The following is a 25,203-nucleotide window of genomic DNA, read 5'->3' as shown; positions in this document are numbered from 1 at the left end:
AGTTAGAGTGAAATGGAATTCTTTGGTTCAGGGACCTTAAGAAACTAATGTGCTTGGGAATTTCCATGATTGGAGTGTGGTATGTGGTATTTCCCTGCATATTTTATCTTAGGTCCCTTTTGTAGGAACCATAATGTAGGACTGATGGTTTGTCTACTTTGTCACTGAATATGTACCTGATATGTGGGCTTCCCTGGTGACTCAGCAGTAAAGAGTTTGCCTGAACGCAGGAGACGCAGCTTCTATTCCTGGGTTGGGAAGATCCCCTAGGGAAGGAAATGGCAACCCACTCCTGTATTTTTGCCTGGGAAATCCCATGAACAGAGGAGCCTAGTATGCTTCAGTCCGTGAGGTCACAAAGATTCAGACACGACTTATCAACTCAACAACAACATGAAGCCTGATACTAGGAGACACTCAAATACTATCTATGGAATAAAATAATAAATTTGGCAGTTGCCTGATGACCTACCAGTTGTCTGTTCACCCTTTATAGAACCGTAGGAGGATAAGTGAGGGCTCTTCCTACATCTGATGCTATGCGTTGCTGACTGTTCAAGTTGGCACTAGCCCGAGTTCTCTGTATTTCTCTTTGACATGGCAAGGGCAGAGGGCAATCTGGAGACATTCCATCTTGCCTGGTCTCCATCCTACCCTCTTCCCCCAGCAACCTTCTAGGCTCTTCCCTATCTTCCTTGGGAAGTGTACAAAGGTGACTGTGCCAGCCAAAAGCTTGGGTTAATTGGGTTAATGCCCCTGCATGTGGAAAGTGAGTCACTTCTCAACAGAACAAGAGGGAGACTGCTGAGCCATGTTGGGGTCAGAAGCCCACTGCTGAGCACTGCCAGGCCAGAGAGCTTTCCTTTTACTTGCACTTTACTTGACCTGTGGATAAACAAAGACTTTCTATTTCTAGAAAGCCCATTGTTTTAACTGCTTTGAGTTTCTTTTATAAGCTTAAAAACCCATGGCTTAATGCAAGATGTTTAAAGCTTCTTGGGCCCAGTCTCAACGTTTGTTTTCCTTTTCTGTATTCCCTTTATGTATTTTGTTGTTCTGTGCCACAAACTCTTAGCTATCTAAAATCCAGCCTGTTCTTTAGCAGTGCCTGGCATTAAAAAACAACTAAAAGGTTGTAATGTGTGTAGAATGTTCAGTATTGTAGAAAACTTGATAAATGTAACTAAGCTTTTAGGGAAGAAATTGAGAGCATATGATTCTTCTTTCTCATTCAGCTGCCTATGAGCTCCGGGCCTTGGAGTATTTAAAACCGTCATCAAAGTAATCAGCATTTCAGTCCCTGTCCTTAAGGAGACTTGGAATAGACAGATAAAATAATATTTACAACATACCTACTGTGTTCCAGACTATATGTCTGCTTGGTATACATATCTATAGTCATACTTACATCTGCTAACAGTAGTATTGTGAGGTAAGTGTTGGTTTCACTGTTTTACAAACAGAGAAACTAAGAGTCAGAGAAGTTAGAGAATGTCTGAAATTCATTTATTGAAATTAAATTCTCCCAAATACAGGATGATAATGTTAAAGTTCAGAGAAATTGGCTAGCTTTGGGGATTCTTTTACCTAAATGAAGTTCTTCCAGTGATAGATAGGATGGTAATGTATAATGCTGGAAACATGTGAAACAAAGAATCCCACAGAGTTTCCGAATATGCTGATGAGTTTAAAAATACCTGCCTTTCTGTTGTCTTCCGAAATGCCCTACTGGTCTTTGACCTTCGGTTACTTATCATACTTCTCAGAAGACTCATTTCTTCATCATTAAATTGAAATGGTAGCATCCTCTTTGCCCATATTATAAGTTTGGGATCATGGAATAAATAGTAAAGTTTAGGGGAAAGTGAAATTTTTCAGTGCCATGCAAATATAAAGGATTCATTTCACAAATAGAGTTCTAAATGAACACGCCTATGATGTGTTTGGGATACATGTTATATTCCTCTAATCTTTTAGCAAATGTAGGTTTGGGGAGTGCTTCCACTGAACTATGGCTCAGTTTTTAGATAGGATGAAAATTAAATAATTTCTAAAATAATCTCTAATTCAGTCAATTTTTAAAAACTTTCAAAATCAAGAGGGAATGTCGGGAGAATGTTAATAAACATTTATGGGACACTCACAATATATAGTATTAGCTATAGATAGCATAAAGGATATTAAAAAATGCAAAGCATGATTTCTGACCTAGAAAGTTGAAAAAATACAAGATAGTGTCTTCTTATCTGTGGTACTCATCCAACATACTCACTTTGCTCAAGGGAAATCCAGATTTTAATATAATAAAATCTTCTTTAGAGCATTAGAACTTATTTTCTTTTTGTAATTCTACACAATTTCTCCAGTTTAAAATATGAGAATACAAGATCAGGTTTTAAAATTAGAAATGAACACTTGTAAATTCGTTTTTCAATATGTCAAAATTCATGTATTTTTTTTCAAAGGCCAGATCCCCATGAATTAGCAAATGATCAGCTTTTTCAGCATATTTTATTTTGTAGAAAGTGGAAATTTTGATTCCCACATATTGGTGTTCAGATTTTAAACACATTTTTAAAAGATTGTCATTTGGGGGTGTTTGTAAATCAGTGCCTTACATAGGACACAATCAGTAATTTTGTATCAAATTATGTGCTTTAAGATTCTGTTTTGTTTCTCTCTAGTGGACAACACAGTGGTTGGTATTCCCTATGGAAGCAGACACATTCGTCTTGTCTTAAAAGGACCTGATCACCTGTGTAAGTAAACTCAGTTGTTGACTTTTGGATATTGGGAATTTTAGTCATTATTGTTCTGGTTTTTTTTCCCCAGAAAAGATTAAGATTTAGGAATACAAATCTTAATTCTCTATCATAATATGATATTTTGAGTACTTCTATTTCTCTTTCAGTTGCCTAGGAGATAGCGAAAACCTCTCTGGTAATTACCTCTAATCACAGTCATCCTGAAAGATACAAAATTGATGCTTCCAATAGATTGTTCCTGAGTTAAGCACATGTTTATGATTCTGTGAATGTTATTTCTCATTCTCTCTCTTCTTCCTCTTCAGTCAATCTCAGTCTTTTCCTTGCCTCACCTCTTGTTTTTCTTCTTTCCAACCTTCCCTCCCTCTTCTTCATTCTTTTTAATTTCTACTCTCATGCTCCATTACTTCATCAATTCAGAGGAACATAGAAACTCCTCACAATCTTAACCCAATGGCATTTAAAGAGAACTATGTGATCTAATTAAGCACACCAGGTAGAAAAGATAATGCAAGACCCTAACATCTTGAAGATAGCTTTTGGAATTCAGGATTGAAGGGTAATCATAACCCCAAAGATCAAATGGTAGCAGGGTCCCACCAAAGCCTGGGCAAGATTGATCTTTAGTCATGCCAAGCCAGCAGTACATAGCCACATCTTTTTTTTTTATTACCATATAGTGCTGTTTAGATGGAGACTTGTAAATCACAAGCAGAAAATTACAGGCTATAAACCCGGGAGAGAGTAGGAGAGAATATGCCAGCATTCTCTGCAAAATTCACTTTCACTGAAAGACTTCTCTTCAGTTGGTCCCTTGAGCATTTCTGATCTCCTCCGCTGTGACTGTTCCTAGCTTCCTCCAGAGCCATCTATCATCTTCTGCTCTCTCTTCCCTCCCACACACTTGCCTAAGAAGCCAATTTAGGTAGCAAGCATTATCTTTTGGCAATTGGATTATAAATGAAATCATTCCAGAAAGACAAACAAGAGGGAGACAAATTGGAGCCTGTGAAAGTTCAGAGAGCCTACTGAAGTCTTTCTAAAAATAAAAATAATTGCATTTCATGGGAAAGGTGGGATTTGAGAGGTCATGTGACATAAAGGAATAAGTAAGGTACAGTCCAGGCAAAGTCAAAAGATTCTGGGAAACCACCTTATATGGATCCAAGTCCTTTTTTAACCCTGAACAACCCCCCAAAATATATTGTTCACATGTCCAAGGATGATATATGTTTGTACACTATTACCATTCAAATGATTTGTTTTTCCCCTTGGGAACTGGAGAGAATTAACTGCTGGTGTAACAACCTCAGTCAAAAAAACTATTTTTCTGTGCAATAAGAGGCTCAAATAAAACATCTAGACCAGTCCATCACCAAATGGGGGACTAACTCCCCATTGCAGAAGAAAGGACCCACCCAAAGGAATAGATGTAAGAGGAAAATTCATTTTTATAAATGTAGTGGCATCCCAGACTTCCTAATTATATGATTACTAAGAAGCTGAAGAATTGGCTTCATTTGGTTTAATTACTCTAGAGATTGGATAGGTGAAGCTTCAGATGATAATCATAAATGAGGAAAAGCAAAACAGAATCTGCTTTTTTCTGCCAACAGGAGTATTATTGATAACATATGTATAACTAAGGAAGTTTGGGTATTTGGAATATAACTCAGTAAAATAAATGTTGCCCTGTTTTTCTTGCAGCTCTTTTATCTTTCAGTCCCAGAAGCTGGCCCAATATGAGTCCAACTGTAAATATTTAGGGGGCTTCTCTAGTGGCTCAGATGGTAAAGAATCTGCCTGCAATGCAGGAGACCCAGGTTCAACCCCTGAGTCAAAAAGATCCCCTGTAGAAGGGAGTGGCTACTCACTGCAGTATTCTTGCCTGGAGAATTCCCTGGAAAGAGGAGCCTAGCAGGCTACAATACATGGAGTTGCAGACAGTTGGACACACCTAAGTGACTAACACACACTCCAGGACATGAGTAGATAGTCTGTCCACGCCCAGCCCATCTTTAGTCAGAAGTATCTTGGGAAAGATAGCTGGGAGGCCTGGTGATGAAATTGAATCGGATACTCAGGCTTAGATCTTCATGAGTTTTCCAAAACTAAGTTTATGTCCTGGAGATCCCTCCACAAATTAGCGAAGGCAACTGGAGGAGGGAAGGCTAGGGAAAAAAGACACAGAGCTGTTGCTTTCCTCTGATGATAACCACTTTGATTCTCCCACTCCATGTTGTCTCCGTGTGCCTTATATTCTTCTACAAGGTCCTTCCTGCACTGGGGCCTGGGTGGAAGGCCAGACCTACTCCCAGAGAAGGGCTGCTCGACTTCATCTGGAACATGGGCATTAATTGGAACCATTTGATACCCTTGCTATTCCTTCTAATAGGAAACTTGAAGTAGACAACATCTAGAGTAATTTAGTGCAACTATATTGGGTATCTTAGTGCCTCCAGAGACCTGAAAACTGTCCTTGACTCCAAAACCTTAATCTACAGAACTTACAAGAAGAGAGTCATTCTGACTAAATGACTAGGAGACCCAGATCCCTACCCTACCAGGGGTTGTTTCTGCTAAACAGTCCCTGCCAAAACCAAGGGTCTTTGTGCAAGTTTTAAAACCATTGTTAGACTTACTCTATCCATGTTTCTAGTGGAGGTGATGGAATTCCAGTTGAGCTATTTCAAATCCTAAAAGATGATGCTGTGAAAGTGCTGCACTCAATATGCCAGCAAATTTGGAAAACTCAGCAGTGGCCACAGGACTGGAAAAGGTCAGTTTTCATTCCAATTCCAAAGAAAGGCAATGCCAAAGAATGCTCAAACTACCGCACAATTGCACTCATCTCACACATTAGCACAGTAATGCCCAAAGGTCTTCAAGCCAGGCTTCAACAGTATGTGAACCGTGAACTTCCAGATATTCAAGCTGGTTTTAGAAAAGGCAGAGGAACCAGAGATCAAATTGCCAACATCCATTGGATCATCGAAAAAGCAAGAGAGTTCCAGAAAAACATCTATTTCTGCTTTATTGACTACGCCAAAGCCTTTGTGTGGATCACAGCAAACTGAGGGAAATTCTGAAAGAGATGGGAAACCAGACCACCTGACCTGCCTCCTGAGAAATCTGTATGCAGGTCAGGAAGCAACAGTTACAACTGGACATGCAACAACAGACTGGTTCCAAATCGGGAAAGGAGTACATCAAGGCTGTATATTGTCACCATGCTTATTTAACTTATATGCATAGTACGTCATGGGAAACGCTGGACTGGATGAAGCACAAGCTGAAATCAAGATTACTGGGAGAAATATCAATAACCTCAGATATGCAGATGACACTACGCTTATGGCAGAAAGTGAAGAAGAACTAAAGAGCCTCTTGATGAAAGTGAAAGAGGAGAGTGAAAAAGTTGGCTTAAAGCTCAACATTCAGAAAACTAAGATCATGGCATCTGGTCCCATCACTTCATGGCAAATAGATGGGGAAACAGTGGAAATAGTGACTGACTTTATTTTTGGGGGCTCCAAAATCACTGCAGAAGGTGACTGCAGCCATGAAATTAAAAGACGCTTGCTCCTTGGAAGAAAACTTATGACCAACCTAGACAGCATATTAAAAAGCAGACACATTACTTTGCCCACAAAGGTCCATCTAGTCAAAGCTATGATTTTTCCAGTAGTCATGTATGGACGTGAGAGTTGGACTGTAAGGAACCTGAGCACTGAAGAATTTGATGCTTTTGAGTTGTGGTGTTAGAGAAGATTCTTGAGAGTCCCTTAGACTGCAAGGAGATCCAACCAGTCCATCCTAAAGGGAATCAGTCCTGAATATTCATCAGAAGGACTGATGTTAAAGCTGAAACTCCAATACTTTGGCCACCTGATGCGAAGAAGTGACTCATTGGAAAAGACCCTGATGCTGGGAAAGATTGAAGGTGGGAGGAGAAGGGGACGACAGAGGATGAGATGGTTGGATGGCATCACCGACTCAATGGACATGAGTTTGAGTAAACTCTGGGAGTTGGTGATGGACAGGGAGGGCTGGTGTGCTGCAGTCAGTGGGGTCACAAAGAGTGGGACGTGACTGAAATGACTGAATTGAACCATGTTTCTTCATGCAGCAGGCAATTATTCTAAAATACTCAGTCACATGAGAATTTAACCTGCGTTGAAGTATATATCAAAATTACCCTCCTCTCCAGCATGCTCTGATTTCCTAAAACAAAAGATGCTGCCTAGGCTTTGTCATTGGGCAAATTCAGACTGAAATTCTCCAGGGATCCAGAAGTTCTTCTTTCCATCCTAAATTCTTACGAGATGCCATATAAGTACACAAGACTGAATTTAAAAAGGATTTTAAAAGGAAAGAGAAGTAAAGAGTCTAGTTAGTTCCCTGTCTTTAAGCCACTGTAGTTTTTTGGGTTGTTTTTTTTTTTTTTTCCATTTTGAACAATAGCACACATGCAATAAGTAACCAGAAAGTATCAATAACTGCAAGGTAACATATGAATATCAAATTACCCAATGAGTGCTTAAGGAACTCAGAGAGGTACCCTGGGTCTCACAGAGAAAAAGGAAAACTACTGGGTAAATTCTAGACTGAGGGCTGTAAAGACTGAAGTCAATAAGATGTATGTGGGATGAGATGGTTTAGTCCAAAGAATATGATTGTGGTGAATTAGGGTACCCAAATGACGTCATCCAGGAAATTGAAGATTTTTTGACAGGGAGCCCTGAATTATTGATTAATAAGTTTTAAAATAATTTCATTTGCTGCATCAATTCCTATGTGATCTAGCAGTGCCTATCTATTTTGTTTCTATCACATTTCAAATATGTCAGCCAAATAAAGAATGATACTTCTTCCTGCTGTAGCTCTAGACCTTGTTGTATGGGATGTGCTTGTGTGTGGTCTGTGGTATCCCTGGGAACATCTTTCTTTCCTCTTCCTGTGTTTGATTATATAGATCTGGAAACCAAAACCCTCCAGGGGGCTAAAGGTGAAAACAGCCTCAGCTCTACAGGCATCTTTCTTGTGGACAATTCTAGTGTGGACTTCCAGAAATTTCCAGACAAAGAGATACTGAGAATGGCTGGACCACTTACAGCAGATTTCATTGTCAAGGTGAGCCCATTTAGATACCTTGTTTTCAAGCGACATCTGAACTAGTATTACTTATAATCCCCTGAAGAAAGAGAGACTTTAGGCTTTGACATAGATTTGGAAAGCTTGTTATCCAGGAAATGTTTAATTCAAGGGTGTTGAGCTACAGGTGGCTCAGTGGTAAAGAATCTGCCTGCCAATGCAAGAGACTCAGGAGACATGGATTCGATCCCTGAGTCAGGAAGATCCCCTGGAATAGGAAATGGCATCCCACTACAGTATTCTTGCCTGGAAAATCACATGGACAGAGGATCCTGGCGGGCTGCAGTCCTTGGGGTTGCAAAAACTTAGATGCAACTGAGCAAGCATGAGCTACTTTATAAGAACATGCAATAAGAACATGGAATAATTTTAAGGTGCTAGGAAGAAAATATATACATACATACATACATTTATATATATTTGTGTATGTATAAGCTAGTAAAAAGACCTCCCCTCCAAAAGCCAGCATATGATTAGTTCAGGGATACGAACCATTTTTAAAACAAACTAGGGTAGAGTCATTGACTCATATAAGGTATCCTCAGTCAAAGAGAAAAGCAAATTAATGATCCATAGACTTTATCATGCTTCCAATTGCAAGTTGTTTTTTTCTTCTTGTACTGGCAACAAGACCAAGTTGTTTCCTTCTATCAGAGTTTCCCTGCTCTTCAAGGTAATATAAAACACATTGCTGGAAGCAACATACACATTCTGTAGGGAAAATATATATACTCAAAGAAATGTTTGGTTATCCCAATAAAATAAAACATATTTTCTTTCCTTCAGTAGGTCAGAAGGACTAGAAGGATTTCAGCTGTAAAGCTGTAAAACTTGTAATGTGTCCAGGACTCCATAAATTTTTCATCATGGGACCTGAAGCCAGAGGACATGTGATTTAAGCCAAGGCTTGACGACCCCATGGCAGCTGGAAGTAGGGATGCATTTAGGAAAATATGATGCGCAATGAGGTTGCATGAAAGAAGGGTTCCAGAGTTCTGTCCTCTGTCTCCATCTGCACAGTAACCCTTTTTAATTCAGTCCAGATGCCAGCTACATGACCATGAACAAGCACCCACAAACCATCAGAGATAGCTCACAATAGAAATGATGTTACAGGTAGTTAAATAATTTCAGTTTAACAAACAAATACAGTAAAAGAATGAGAGCTATCTTAAGTTTTTGAAGCCCTTAGAATAAACCACTTACACTAATTTACCTAGTGGTCTTGTAAGAGTTAATACACATACTGAAAATATAGAATTGAATTCATGTAACATTATCCACATTGGAACAGTTCACAGAATTGTCAAATGCATTTCACATGGCCAGCTGCCTTCTGCACATCACCCACAGGGACAATGAGCTCAATGTGTCCAAAATTGGACTTGTCTAGCCCCAGAAACCTACTTTATCTTCTTTATTTCTTGTGGAATACCACACTGTTTACCTAGCCAAGTCAGAAACCTGTGATTCACACCATTTCCCTTCCCCTGTACACCCCTAGTTAGACATTAAACTTTGTCAGCTCTACCTCCATGCCATCTGTCAAGACTGTTCTTTCTTCTCCATTCTTGCCACCAGTCTCTTACTTTGGGTCTATGTGTTTCTCACCTGAATTAATGTGATGGGCTCTGAATTAGTTTCCCAGCTGTTGAGCCATTGTCTATACTGCCTTCAGAGTGAGTTTTCTAAAAACCAGTGTTTTCCCTGTTCACAATCCTGCATTGCCCCTCAATTCCACTCCTTGCTTTGGGACTAAAATGCAAAGCCATAGCCCAGCACGTCTAACTCTCAATAATCTGGATTCTGTCTACCTTTCTCACCTCAGCTTTGAGTTTTCCTCTCCTGTTTCAGTCAACTGTATGACTGACAAGTCCCCTGACATCTTGCACTCTTTACCTTCATGTAATGCTGTGTCCTCTGTCTGCAATGTTCTTTTCTTCTTGTATTCTCTTCCCTAACTCATACTTGGACCTCAGGACTTTCCCCTTCCAGAAGTATTCTGTGACTCGACCCTAGATTCCAATTTACATCACATCTCCCCTCTGTGTGTTCCTCAAAGGCAGAATTATATCTGTCTTCATAGCTCTGTAAAAAGCCCAATAAGCACCAACAAGTGCTGGATGAATAAAGGACTTGGCAGTTGCTGAAGTGGGACAGAGGTGGCATCTTCTTTCTGCCTGCAAGGACACTGAGCCTGAGGGAAGTTGAGTGATATTCCTTAGCTCAGGCCAATGAAAAGCCAGGACCAAAGATCATGTCTCCTTACTTCTGTCTCCAACTCTTTTTAGTCTTCTGCATTGCTTCTAAGAGAGCTTCCCTGATGGCTCAGATGGTGAAGAATCCACCTGCAATGTGGGAGACTCAGGTTTGACCCCTGGGTCAGGAAGATCCCCTGGAGAAGGGAATGGCTAAGAGAGAGAGTATTTTTTTCCTCTCTGTGTATAAGTATATATTAAAGGAAAAATTAACTTTGGGGAACTTTGTGATAACTTCCTAGATCCTGCTAAGTCGCTTCAGTCGTGTCCGACTCTGTGCGACCCCATGGACGGCAGCCCACCAGGCTCCGCCATCCCTAGGATTCTCCAAGCAAGAATACTTGAGTGGGTTGCCATTTCCTTCTCCAGTGCATGAAAGGGAAAAGTGAAAGTGAAGTCGCTTAGTCGTGTCCGACTCTTAGCGACCCCATGGACTGTAGCCTACCAGGCTCCTCCATGCATGGGATTTTCCAGGCAAGAGTACTGGAGTGGGGTGCCATTGCCTTCTCCTCCTAGATCCTAGCAACCTGTAAATATCTTCTTTCAAAAACAGGCCAAGCTATCATTTTGGTGATTTTTTTCATTATATCCTGTTTGGTGACCTAGCTTCAGGTTGCAAATGAGAGGAGATGAAAGTTTCATTAGAAAAGGTCAGAATCAAATAAATGTAAAATTAGTATAAAATAGATTATAATTTTTAAAATCCTTTTACCCAAACTTGAAAATAAGCAAGATAATATAAGAAGATATAAATAAAAAGAAGAAAATTATTTTTATTCCCAGTGATTTATAATGAAGCAACCTTTTCTTCCTTAATTTTCCCCAGGGAATAGCTGAAAATGAAAGATTACCTTTTGCTTATTTATCATCTTTCATGATTTTGGTGCTTAAAAATTATATACACAGTTTATAATTCACTTTTCAGTGTCACTCAAAGTATAATCTCTTTTGCATTATACACTTATTTAAGTAACAACTTCCTTTCTGAATGAAATACATCAAGGTCAGAATGGTACTTTGTCAACATCTCCAAGGAAGTTTATTGCCAAAATACCATTTTTGCTTTTTTAAAAGAAAAAGACTTTTTTGCATGAAAGATTTTTCTCACAATGAGAATTGCTATATATTATTTTTTGGAATCTCTTTTTCTGGCCACCTTTACAAATGGACTGAGCACTCATCTCTCTTCCTAGGGAAGCCATGTCTTCCAAAAATTTGTAATTCACACGTTAGCTGTACATTTTTGGCAATGCTAGTGTAGACGGGTAAAAAAGATAGACACTCTAGAATTGTGTATATTGTCCTGCTTACTGGAGGTGTGACCTTGAGTATGTTGTTTTACCTCCTGGAGCCTATTACTTATTTGAAAAATGGTGATAAAAATCTCTCCGCATAGAGTCTTTGTAAGGAATTGAATGAGGTAGTGTATATAAAAGCAAATAGAACTGAGTGACTTCCTTTCCATCTTTTCAAATGCTTTAACTTCTGGTCAAACTTTTTACAATACTCTCTCTACACCATGGCATACAACCACTTCTCTGAAAATGGTCAGAGGTTGATTCATTTACAAGTGGTATACCCAGGAACAGTTTGGCAGGTGTAGCTATAAGACAAATGGATGTAGGCATACCTGTAATCACATTAATTGTTGAGGATGATTGGCTATTGGCTAGAAAATTATCTGGCTTAGCATCCCCTTCTTCCCCTACCAGGCTATCTTTCCAGAAGCTACAGACCCAGTAAAAGATAAGGACCTTCTCAGATAGAAGAGGGGTTTTTTTACTCATAGTCCATTCTTTTTCAGAACATTGAACTTAGCTCTTCTTGTGAAAGCAGCTAAGGTATATTTATAGATATTCAGTTTGAACCATTTTTAAAATTTAAGAAAGCCATATTAGCTGAAGAAAAAAGTGATGAGTGAGTACTTAAGCCATCAAAGTAGCCAAAATACACTGCAGAATGGGCTTCCCAGATGGCACTAGTGGTAAAGAACCCACCTGCCAATGCAGGAGACATAAGAGGTGTGGGTTCAATCCCTGGGTCAGGAAGATCCCTTGGAGGAAGGCATGACAACCCACTCCAGTATTCCTGCTCCTCATGGACACAGGAGCCTGGTGCGCTATGGTCCATATGGGCACAGAGTCGGACACAGCTGAAGTGACTTAGCACACACACGCAGGCACTGCAGAATAGTAACCAATCATCATACTAAGAACAAGAACACTGATTCACAATTCATATACTGACAAGTAAAGAACAGTTATTTCCTACAGAGGATAATTTTCTAATTGCATTACATTTTCATAGTTGGGAAATTTGATTAGGAAGATTGATATCCTAATTTTTGCCTAAGTACTCTAAGGTACTAGAAAGCTGGTGGTTTCCTATTTGCAAAGTTAGGATATTTAAGCAGAAATGACACCTTCATATTTTTTCTGGACAGACATAAGCATGAAAGTCTCTCAGTCGTATCTGACTCTTTGCAACCCCGTGGACTATACAGTCCATGGAATTCTCCAGGCCACAATACTGGAGTGGGTAGCCATTCCCTTCTCCAGGGGATCTTCCCAACCCAGGGATCGAACCCAGATCTCCCATGTTGCAGGCAGATTCTTTACCAGCTGAGCCACAAGTGAAGCCCAAGAATACTGGATGGGTAGCCTATCCCTTCTCCAGCAGATTTTCCTGACCCAGGAATCAAACCGGGGTCTCCTGCATTGCAGGTGGATTCTTTACCAACTGAGCTATCAGAGAAGCATAACCCTATACATAATTCAGCATCCTCCAAATTGTTTTTATTAAAGGCAAAACAATAGGCAGGGCTCCTAAGCAGAAATCACACACAGGAAGTTATGAGAGTTCACTTCATCAGGTAAGTTTACAGAACTTCCATGTGTATTCTTCTTTAAGGAGATACTTCATGCATGGGGCAGCTTGATTTTGAAACATGGTATCCGCCCTTCCCTAGTTCATGATGCCGTTTGAGAGAGAAAACACTGAATAGGAATTTTGAAATAGTGATGGCTATAATTAAGTACCAAAATAAAATGAACAGATAGTAAAAGCTACAGATACTTGCTACAAGCTAATGTGATAAAGATAGACTTTGTGAAATTTGGGTAGCCTGTGAATCTCAGGTAGGATTGAAATCATCATTTTCTTTCTCTTGTGGAGGCTGAACTTTGGCAAATGTTTAAATACAGATTGATTTCGATTGATTTCACCCTACCACCCAGCCTGTCTCTAGATGGCCACCCCACACCTGTCCACCTATGTTCATACAAAAGGAAAATCATTTTTGTAATCCAAACATTCTAGAGAAGAAAAGACTAAATTAACTATGGGGGAAAAAAAGAAGCATGTAATAAATAGTGATTCATTTTCCTACCCAACCTTTACAGGTAGTGATTCCTCCAATAAATAGGCTCCTTTATGCGAGTCAATTCCAGTTTTCTAGAACTGAGCTGATTACTGTATACTGCATTTCTTGTTGAGTTCCCCACCTTGTTTTACCAATGGTACAGCTAGGTTGGAGACAGAGTCAGAGAACCAACTCCTCACCTTTCTCTGACACTGAGAGTGGCAGGCCCTTGTCCAATCCTACCTCCTCTGGCTGCACTCTGCTCAGTTCTTCTCTGTCCTCCTTCTCCATATGAGCACTGAGACCAGCCTTCCCTTAGACCTTAGTTTGCCCTGCCTCAGCATCTTCGTCCTAACGCATTGCTTCCTCCTCTTGTTCCTTAGCCAACATTACAGTTATTATTTATAAAGAAGCATCTCTGATCCACTACCCTACTCAAGTACTTTGGGCAGTAAATCCATAACCAACATGTCTCATGCAACCCTGAGCCAAGGGCCTATGGGCTGAACTGTTATCTATATCTCCCAGTACTGAGGTCTGGCATTCTAGGAGGACTAGAAAACACTATAGGAAGTGTAAAAATAAAGTTGGGTGCTAACATTTTTTTTTCATTATTTTTACTGAATAACCTCGAATCTTAGCATTTCCAACTGTTAAAACAGTGGAAAAATTGAGTCTATGTTTTATTCCAATAATAACTAGGATTTTTATAAGCCCTTTCTGCTACTATCCTGTTTAAAGTGGTAGCTTTCATAGGGCAGAAAGTACTGTTGGCCAAGGGCTATGTTGTAACAATCTGCTTCTTTTTATGAATTTTATCAACATAATCAATTTTACCAACACTTTATCAACAAGAAATGATTGGCAACATCTTCAAGAAAACTGCAAGATGTATATAAAAAGGTAACATTTATTGAATGCCTTTGTGCTCAGTCATGTCCAACTCTTTGTGACCCCATGGACTGTAGCCCTCCAGGCTCCTCTGTCCATGGGGATTCTCCAGGCAAGAATACTGGAGTGGGTTGCAATGCCCTCCTCCAGCAGATCTTCCCAACCCAGGGATCAAACTCATGTCTTCCACATTGCAGGCAGATCCTTTACCATCTGAGCCACCAGGGAAGCCCAAATGCCTCAGTCTACTATATTTTAATTTGGGGATGTTCTGGTGGTTTGTGCAAAGTCGCCTCAGTTGTGTCCAACTCTTTGCAACGCCATGTACTGTAGCCTGCCAGGCTCCTCTATCCATAGGATTCTCCAGGCAAAAATACTGGAGTGAGTTGCCATGCCCACCTCTAGAGGATACTCTTGATCCAAGGATCAAAACTGCACCTCTTATGTCTCCTGCATTGGCAGGTGGGTTCTTTACTACTTGTGCCACCAAATTCTCAAGAAGCTGTAATGCTTCCAAGAATTTGTCACAAATAATAGTTTGCAATTCCAAAAATGCTTGAAAGGACCATAATCAGTATCATTCATTGGTTGGTTCATTCATACATTCATTCAGCAATTATTTGAATACCTGCTGTATGCCACGCACTGTGGATGATGCTGAAGAAAGAAGAGTATGCAAGATGAATGGTACTTGCCTTTGCAGAGTTTACAAAATATGGAAAAGAAAGGCAATAGAATGACAACTATATCAATATTAAGTATTTTTAGCCATCTGAGTGACCTTATTTTGGGGGGCTCCAAAATCACTGCATGTGGTGATTGCAGCCATGAAATTAAAAGACACTCCTTGAAAGGAAAGTTATGACCAAGCTAGATAGCATATTAAAAAGCAGAGACATTACTTTGTCAACAAAGGTCCATCTAGTCAAGGCTATGATTTTTCCAGTAGTCATGTATGGATGTGAGAGTTGGACTATAAAGAAAGCTGAGCGCCGAAGAATTGATGCTTTTGAACTGTGTTGTTGGAGAAGACTCTTGAGAGTCCCTTGGACTGCAAGGAGATCCAGCCAGTCCATCCTAAAGGAGATCAGTCCTGGGTGTTCATTGGTAGGACTGATGTTGAAGCTGAAACTCCAATACTTTGGCCACCTCGTGTGAAGAGCTGACTCATTGGAAAAGACCCTGATGCTGGGAAAGATTGAGGGCAGGAGGAGAAGGGGATGACAGAGGATGAGATGGTTGGATGGCATCACCGACTCAATGGACATGAGTTTGGGTGAACTCTGGGAGTTGGTGATGGACAGAGGCCTGGCGTGCTGCAGTTCATGGGGTCGCAAAGAGTCAGACACGACTGAGCAACTGAACTGACTGACTGAAGTGCCATAAGCAAGATCTTATTATCGTGGCATATTCTCAAAAGCCCACAAAAGCATTTTAAAGTATTTTTACAGTTTCTTGAGAATTTGCTATCACTATCTACCACCAGAACGGCCCAAAATTAAAATATAGGAGACTGAGGCATTTAATAAACAGATTCACCTCTTTTCCATTTTATTCCCTTCCTGCTGCTGCTGCTGCTGCTAAGTCGCTTCAGTTGTGTCCGACTCTGTGCGACCCCACAGACGGCAGCCCACCAGGCTCCACCGTCCCTGGGATTCTCCAGGCAAGAACACTGGAGTGGGTGGCCATTTCCTTCTCCAGTGCCTGAAAGTGAAAAGTGAAAGTGAAGTCGCTCAGTCGTGTCCGACTCTTAGCGACCCCATGGACTGTAGCCTACCAGGCTCCTCCATCCATGGGATTTTCCAGGCAAGAGTACTGGAGTGGGGTACCATTGCCTTCCCTTCCTAGACATACTGATTTATTTCCACCATTTCCAAACCCTCCTAAGTCATGATACCCCTGGCTACCCTGAGAAGAGGTGACCAAGTTGACCCCTACTATGGCTCCTGGCTCATGGGTCTGCCCACAGCTCCCTTTTGTCCACCTCTCCTTATGGCAGAGCAACAACTCAGCTGCAAGCAAGGCAGGTGAGAGACCCGTGACTGACTGCCAGCTCTCCTGCTGGCCTTCTTGGGCAAAATTTTCTACTACATCCAAAAGAGAAAGGAACCCAATTGAGGAACATCCCAAAGTTCACAAATTACCCATTTCCCAAATGAGAAGGGAAAGTATGACATTTCATAGTATGAAGAGCCTATGTGTACTTCATGTCTTTCATAGGTTTGTAATCTCCCCTTGATTTTTACACAGACTTAAAGCTCAGCAATTATCCATATACACATTTGTACTGCCCTGCAGCTCTATCATGCCACCATGATCAATTCCTATGAAAAGTGACCAGTTTTTGTCTTCTCCTTGACTTCCAGTATGAGAAGTCATTAAATTGAGTTAGAAACACTGAATCATTGTAATTATAGGAGAAAAAACTTGGTTCAGAACATTCTTCTTCCTTATTAACTTGAAGAGATCAAAATTACATACGCCAGATGGTTTAGTTCCCTAAAACAAAATTCTAATGTGTCAAAATGACTCTTTCAATGTATACTTGAGAACCAAAATCTGATGTTGAGGATTTAGGGTTTATAAAGCTCTAGAGTCCCAGTAGCCCAGAATTATTAAACCCAAGAAAAAGAAACATGGTGGTTCATCTCTGTAAGCAACAATTAGGTCATTAAAATCAGACTTTCAGTCAGCCTCTTCTTTTTATGTAAAATGTTTTTTTCTACTCTAAAATGTCAATGTAAAATTAAGACAATATTGAGAAGGATTACGAGGATATCACTCGAGATGAAGATCCATATCTTGACAACACTAATAGGATTGCTTGATACCATGAAGAGAATGGCAGCTTTAGAGCCAAGCAGACCTGCATTCAAATCCCTGCTCTTCTGTCTCCTTGCTGTGTAGCCTTGAACTACTCACTTCACCTTTAGGAGCCTCATTTGTTTCATTGTAATGTAAATGGGAAGGGAAGACAGAGTAGTTTTAAGATTCTATTTAAGGTAAATAAAATGTCCCTTGGCCTTTAGGCTAAGATCAAGTGTGTGTGCGTGGTGGGGGTGGTATTGGGGGGAGGCTTCCTTGTTGGCTCAGTGGTGAAGAATCTTCTGCCAATACAGAAGATGCATGTTTGATCCCTGCCAATGCAAGAGATGCAGATTTGACCCTTGAGTCAGGAAGATCCCCTGAAGTAGGAGGAAATGGCAATCCACTCCAATATTCTTTTTTTTTTTTCTTTACTTTCCATTTTATTTTATTTTATTTTATTAGTTTATTTATATGTTTTAACTTTAAGATATTGTATTTGTTTTGCCATACATTGACATGAATGCACCATGGGTGTACATGTTTTCCCCTTCCAGAACCCCCCTCCCACCACCCTCCTCATCCCATCCCTCTGGGTCATCCTGGTGCACCAGCCCTGAGCACCCTGTATCATGCATTGAACCTGGACTGGCGATTCGTTTCACGTATGATAATTTACATGCTTCCATGCCATTCTCCCATATCCTCCCGCCCTTGCCCTCTCCCATAGAGTCCATAATACTGTTTTATTTATCTGTGTCTCTTTTGATGTCTCACATACAGGGTTATCTTTACCAATTAACTAAATACCATATATATGTGTTAGTATACTGTATTGGTGTTTTTCTTTCTGGCTTACTTCACTGTGTATAATAGGCTCCAGTTTCATCCACCTCATTAGAACTGATTCATATGTACTCTTTAATGGCTGAGTAATATTCCATTGTGTATATGTACCACAGCTTCCTTATCCATTTGTCTGCTGATGGGCATCTAGGCTGCTTCCATGTCCTGGCTATTGTAAACAGTGCTGCGATGAACATTGGGGTACACGTGTCTCTTTCAATTCTGGTTTCCTCAGTGTGTATGCCCAGCAATGGGATTGCTGGGTCATATGGCAGTTCTATTCCTAGTTTTTTGAGGAATCTCCACACTGTTCTCCATAGTGGCTGTACTAGTTTGCATTCCCACCGACGATGTAAGAGGGTTCCCTTTTCTCCATACCCTCTCCAGCATTTATTGCTTGTAGACTTTTGGATAGCAGCCATTCTGACGGGCGTGAAACGGTACCTCATTGTGGTTTTGATTTGCATTTCTCTAATAATGAGTGATGTTGAGCATCTTTTCATGTGTTTGTTAGCCATCTGTATGTCCTCTTTGGAGAAGTGTCTGTTTAGTTCTTTGGCCCACTTTTTGATTGGATCGTTTATTTTTCTGGAATTGAGCTGCAGGAGTTGCTTGTATATTTTTGAGATTAATTGCTTGTCCGTTGCTTCATTTGCTATTATTTTCTCCCATTCTGAAGGCTGTCTTTTCACCTTGCTTATAGTTTCCTTCATTGTGAAAAGCTTTTAATTTTAATTAAGCCCCACTTGTTTATTTTTGCTTTTATTTCCAATATTCTGGGAGGTGGGTCATAGAGGATCCTGCTGTGGTTTATGTCAGAGAGTGTTTTGCCTATGTTTTCCTCTAGGAGTTTTATAGTTTCTGGAACTCCAGTATTCTTGCCTGGAAAATTCCATGGACAGATGAGCCTAGTGGGCTACAGTCCATTGAATCACAGAGTCAGACACAAATGAGCAACTGTGCTTGCACACACAAGATGTTCCCTGCACACAGTTAAGAATGTCACACTGGTTGTTGTGGTAGTTGTAGCTGTTATTATTAAAAACCAATGGCAGCTGTTGAGAGGGGAGAAGCAGGAGTGCTTTCAGGGTGAAAGGAACCAAGCAAGATGATGAGGTCAGAGATTCAGATGCACCATGATGGATTTCATTTATTTGAAATAAGATGTCCATGTTCTTTCCAGTGTCTTTTCATATCTAGGCAGAGAGTCTCTGCATTTATGGTCATTGTCCATCATTTTCTTTGAAATCACTGAGAACAATATTCTTTCTAAGCTGCTGGGATTCTTTTCCCCTTCACCATGGTGTTCACTAACCCTCTCTCTTGACACTAAAACTTCTTGTCATTCATGAGGTGGACATGAGGTGCTTTTATTGGTAATTCCCAGGAAGCTAAAAAAGGACCTGATTCATTTTTTTTTTTTTTTGCTTCTTTAAACAGACCAGAAGATAAGCCTGTACACTGTAGATATCATAGAACAAGCTTTCTCCAAGTATTTGGGTGTTATATTTCTCCTTATTTTGATCCCCATCCCCCAACACACCCAAGGTTCCCAGGTGGCTCAGTGGTAAAGAATCCACCTGCCAATGCAGGAGACATAGATATTGGTTTGATCCCTGAATCGAGAAGATCCTCTGGAGAAAGAAATGGCAACCCACTGCCTGAAAACTCACATGGACAGAAGAGCCTGACAGGCTACAATCCATGGGGTCACAAAGAGTCGGACATGACTGAGCGACTGGAACATACACACACACACACACACACACACACACACACACACACTCCTAGACTTAGTTTAATTTCTAGCATCCTTAAAGGGACCTTAGCAAAATAATCTCTCTCTCTCCACATCTAAACAAACTTTCTGGCCTTTTCATTTTTTTATGGAGCTTGTGTTCAAATGAGATTCCTCTTCTAATACCTTTCCAGCATGATAATCACACATCCCAAGAGAGCTATCAGTTTTTGTGACTGGGGGAAGAAAAAAAGCTTTTCAAAGATTGTGATTAATACTCCCTCCCTAAACAAGCAATTAGATATCCTGTATCTGACACATAAGACTGAAAAATACTAATCTGTAGGCAATGTTCCCCTTCTGTGAAAGACATGGTATTGCTTCAGCTGTTTTTGCTTTAAAGTAGGGAATCGTATCACTGTTTATTCTAATTAGGAAAGACTGGGATGCTCCATGGGTCAGAATCCTAGCATAATGTGAGATATTCTATAGCTTTCCTCTCATCTTTGCCCTTTGCAATGCTTCCAGATTTTCTGAGGAACACTTCATATTCTCATCCCAGTGCCAAAAACTGATATAGGGGTTAGCACCTGTTACCTGTTTCTTTGTACCCTAAGTGTTTAATTGTTTCTAAACTCGGTAGCAAAAAAAATAAATTAAAGCTATCTTAAAAAAAAGAAAGCTGAAGCCCAAATCCATCAATTTCTCCTAGGTAAAGGGCAGTTGGAACAATGCTAAGCTTGAAAACATTAGCAAAGACTTACGGGACATGAATCTGTGGACTATTGCTTCTCTAACTGCCACGATGGAGTTGGAGTAATAGTTGGTCCTCCAGGCTGTCCATGGAACTTCCTTTAGTATAAGAAATAGCCCAAGCCTTGCCTCTGCCAAACTGTTCAAATATTGTATGTCATTTGTCTTTGTAAAAACAATGCATTGTTCCTGTTGGATATACTTTTCCTTCTCTTTCAGTTTGACTTTGTTTCCTCAACCTTGTACTTTTAAACTATTAAAGAATTATTAATAGTTGGAAAGAATTGCCTCACATTCCCCTCTTTTAAAAAAACAAAAGACCTATAATTTCCGTAAACACATGTTTTATTTGAAGTAAATGCTTTTGTAATGTAAGTTGGTGCTTTTCAAAATTTGACTTCTGGACTCTCTACATTTGAATTGCCTGCATCTTTGGGCTTGAACTCAGGAATTTGCATTTCGGTGAGCTTCCCATTGGTAACTTTGCACATTAAGATCTATCAGTCACTCAATTACCAGGAAACTCCCAGTAGGTCTCAGAGTGAGAGGAGCTACTTAATTCTTTAGCTCTTTATTTCTCTTGACCAGTGACAGTACCTTTAGTTTTGTTGAAACATGTTGCTTTTATAATTTTCTTAGAACAAATTATCTATTTCTGAACCTACATTGAAAAATTCATATAATTTTCCCTGTTGTACCAGAGAGGGTGAAAAATAAAAGAGAGTGAGGGAATCAGTGGCTTGGGATACAGTCTTGCTAGAATCACACGTTGAGACTTTGTTCTGTGGCCGCAGAACTGAAGTAATGATAGCGATGGTTTCTGCAAGGACCATTTGCTGGTTAGATGGTAAGATGGGTGATGCTGCTATTGCCCCTTCTCTCCCAGTTCAGTCCTTGACATGACCTGAGACCATCATCACTACCACATATCCTTGTCCAAGCTACAAGGAGCCTAGAGTGCACCCCTCCATCACACTAGCTCCTCTGCTTTGCCATTGTCTCCTGCAGATCCGCAGCTCGGGGCCTGAGAACAGTACAGTCCAGTTCATCTTCTATCAGCCTATCATCCACCGATGGAGGGAGACGGACTTCTTTCCTTGCTCAGCAACCTGTGGAGGAGGTAATGGTGTTCACATAGTCTACAAGCTCTTGGCATCCATGAGGGAAGACTCAGCTGCCTTAAGAATAGAGTTGCTTTAGCATATGGAAGCGCTGTGTGGACCAGATTCTTTCTTCTCAATAGGGCCAAATCCTGAAGCCTTCCCGTGAGGTAGATACCTCAGTCTAGATGCCCCATGCACGTTTTCTGGCTGTAGAGTCCCATCAGAGGAAATAGTCTTTCCTTCTTTCCTTGATTCATTAAAGTTCAGTACAAGCAATATCATAGCCTGGCAACAACTTAGTCTGGAGGCAGTTTTGTTCATCTGAGAACAAACTAGTCCTCTGGCTGAATGAACTTATCTGTTCAGGAAACAGGTGAAGACTGTCTGTCAGGTCTTCTGCATAACACGATGTATCCAAGAAGAATCAGATTAATTTAAAGAAAATAGTTTATTACTAGAAAAAAAAAAAATCACTGCACTGTAGACTTAGGCTCAGTTATTTTTCAGCTCTACCCCATCATCCATGAAATAAAAGGAATGCCACTTGCCTTATTTATACTTTAAAACACATCTCTCCTGAAAAGTCACCAGATGAATTCCCATCTCTGCTCCATCATGTCTGTAACATGAACAGTATTTTGTGTTACTGGAAAAGGTCCCCCTCCCCACCTCTTTTCTTTAATGATTACTTAAATGGCTACATAATAATTTATTTTGATTATTTTATAATAATTTATTTAACTATATGCTTACAGAAAATCATTCATTTCATTTAAACTTTTCTTTTATAATGTAATGAATAGCTTAATACCTAAGTATTTTTCTCCTTTCAAATTATTTCCTTGGACTAAACTCATAAGAGTTTCAGAATTTTTGTGGCTATTGGCATATGTTACCAGAATTCTTTCCAGAAGGGTAATCAGCAGTCTATGAATATTTTAGTTTCCTTGACAAGTGAGCCAGTATTTGTGGAGTAATACTTTTGAAAATTTTGGTAATTTAACAGTTATAAAATTGTACGTCTATTCCTTTAAAAATGAGCACATGAAATAAATTCTAGCTCCATCTTCATGAAAGCCTGTTAACTGACACTGTTTAAGTAACTAATCCACACATATATAACTGTATTATTCTGACAAGAAAAAAGATAGTACCTCAAAATGGAGACAAATGACTATCCATTAATTCTCATAAAACTATAAGAACATATAAGTCATCTTCAGCTGTGTAACCTATGTCTACATAATGTAAACAAACAGTTGAAAATGAGGTTTTATAGAACAGTGTTAGATTTTACCTTAAAAATAAGTGCTTTCCCTTGGTTGTTACAGAATTATTAATTCAACATTTTAAACATTTCGATAAAATAATGTTTCCAGTCGCTCTGTCTGTGCTAAATAGAAAATTACTTTGTCTGAGAAGAAAGTGCCAATTACTTTGATGTTTATGGAAATATGTTGTTTTGATACACCTGTTAATGACTAACACAGGAAGAAGTTTCAAAAAAAGAAATCTAAGAAATTATTTTTCTTTTTCTTTAATAAAAACCATGTTTTGAGAGAATAGCAGTTCAATAATAGGCCTGTTGTAACAGTTTCACATAGGGCTGCTGTTGGAGTGCAATTACAGTAACCTTGATAAAGGTTTACTATATAATAAGGCAATTAATGTTAGATTTATATATAAGTCAAACACTTTGGGCTTTCTTTTCCTCATATCTAAGTGAAGAAGTAGAACCAGCAGCAGTTCACAAATGTGTTGAGCTCTCAAACCCTTTCTTCAAAGGAAATCGTATTAGGAAGCCAGACAAAGGAACACTGCTCGGAGATCTGAAAGATGTAGAAGCCAGCCTCTGGTAGCTCATACGGTAAAGAATCTGCCTGCAATGCAGGAGACCCAGGTTCGACCCCTGGGTCAGGAAGATCCCCTGGAGGAGGGAATGGCAACCCACTCAAGTAATCTTGCCTGGAGAATTCCACGGACAGAGGAGCCTGGCTGGCTATACAGAACATGGGGTCATAGAGAGTCGGACACGACTGAGCGACTAACACTTCCCTCACACTTCATGGACCATGGTTTGAAAATCTCTGAGGAAATGATCTCTGAATTCCTTTATATGTTTCTAGTTCCAGATTCAACTTGTTGAATATTTTGCTAAGTCTTAAGAATTGCTACATCAAATACCTTGTGAAACTTTAGAAAACACAATTACCTGACCATTTTGGTCCTTCATTTCATTTTTGTTCTAAGTTTTCATTTCACACACTCTAGAAGAGCTTCCCAGCTACATTTTTAAGCTGACAAATTATGGTTTTTAAAAATCATAATCTCACATTCAGTGTTTACTTACTGCTTGTGCACACATTTTACTACATGATAAAATTCTATCCTTAAGTAGAAATGGTTTTCTGGAAACCTTATAAAATAATTAGCTTGTCATCAGATTATCTGCTTGAAGTATAATGTAATTGAAAAACAGAAGTATATTTACTTTTATAAAATATCGTTTTGCTTTTTGATTTTCTTATGAGACAAAAAATTAAGTGGAACATGTGTTTTTAGCCATTACTTTCCATACTTTTCATCCTTACAGTAAAATTGTTAAAAGCTCTTTATTTAGGTCTTTAATGAACAATTAATTTTTGTGGGTGGTCTGAGAACACAGCCTCAAGTCAGGAAATCTGGTTTATAAGTCTCCTTCTGATTTCCTGAAATCTTTTGCAAGACTTTTAACCACTCTAAATCTGACTTTCTAACACATATTTAACAACAACAGTATTCAACCGCTGTCCAGGGGAAATATATTTTGGAGTTGATGAAGGTTAGACTGATACGAAAGCCCTAACTTTAAAAAATACTCTATGTACATTTACTTTTCACCCCAAGAATCTAAGTCTTCATCACCATACCACCAGAAATTCACAGAATGAAAATGAGACAGGTAGGAAAAGTAATACATATTATGAGTAGAATTCAGTATAATTCAGCAGCATAATTTCTTTTTTTAAAAAAAGATTTCTCTAAACAGTGGAAATTTGCACATGTAAATCAAGAAATATTGGCTACACAGTTAGAAATGGCAAAGGATTTTGAAACAAAAATTGAACAGTAGGAAGTTTTTGTTTTGGTTTTGGTTGTATAGGAAAACTTGAGGTTTCATGATGGCTACCATTTAGGTCTTACTCATCCATTTACATCCATTCAATCCATTCAGGTTGAATTTAGGCAAAGGAAAACACATGTTTCCAGGTAGGTAGCTGATTCTATATTATGGGACACCACTGGCCAAGAGAAACAGTGTTGGGATTTATTTTTTTTTAATTTGGGAATTTATTCACCCTGATTCCCCAGGTACAAGGGAGGCAGTTTTGCATCCTTACATGAGATGGTTTATAAATAAATATCTTTTGGTTACAGAATTCTGTGTTAGACTTTTAGATTATATAAAGCAAATTAATAAAAATAGTTCTTACAGTAGTCTTATAGCTTTACCCTTATGTAGTTCAAAGCCTATGGTATCATTTAATTA

At 39.4% G+C, this 25,203-nt stretch overlaps 1 protein-coding gene across 4 annotated transcripts in view; it reads left to right on the top strand.

Annotated features, from left to right (window-relative positions):
• The window catches only part of ADAMTSL1 (ADAMTS like 1), a 479,878-nt gene that overhangs the window by 197,569 nt on the left and 257,106 nt on the right, over positions 1–25,203 (top strand). For all 4 annotated transcript variants that reach the window (XM_081499058.1, XM_081499072.1, XM_081499064.1 and 1 more), the window contains exons 6-8: positions 2,685–2,759; positions 7,741–7,898; positions 21,580–21,691. In XM_081499058.1, coding sequence (XP_081355184.1) covers positions 2,685–2,759; positions 7,741–7,898; positions 21,580–21,691 — 345 coding nt within the window. The remainder of the gene's footprint in view (positions 1–2,684; positions 2,760–7,740; positions 7,899–21,579; positions 21,692–25,203) is intronic.

Source organism: Giraffa tippelskirchi, chromosome 1 (genome assembly GCF_054371585.1).
Source record: "Giraffa tippelskirchi isolate mGirTip1 chromosome 1, T2T-mGirTip1v1.2.pri, whole genome shotgun sequence".
Lineage (NCBI taxonomy): Eukaryota > Metazoa > Chordata > Mammalia > Artiodactyla > Giraffidae > Giraffa > Giraffa tippelskirchi.
The sequence above is the reverse complement of the archived record's forward strand: the minus strand, read 5'-3'. Positions and strand labels throughout refer to the sequence as shown.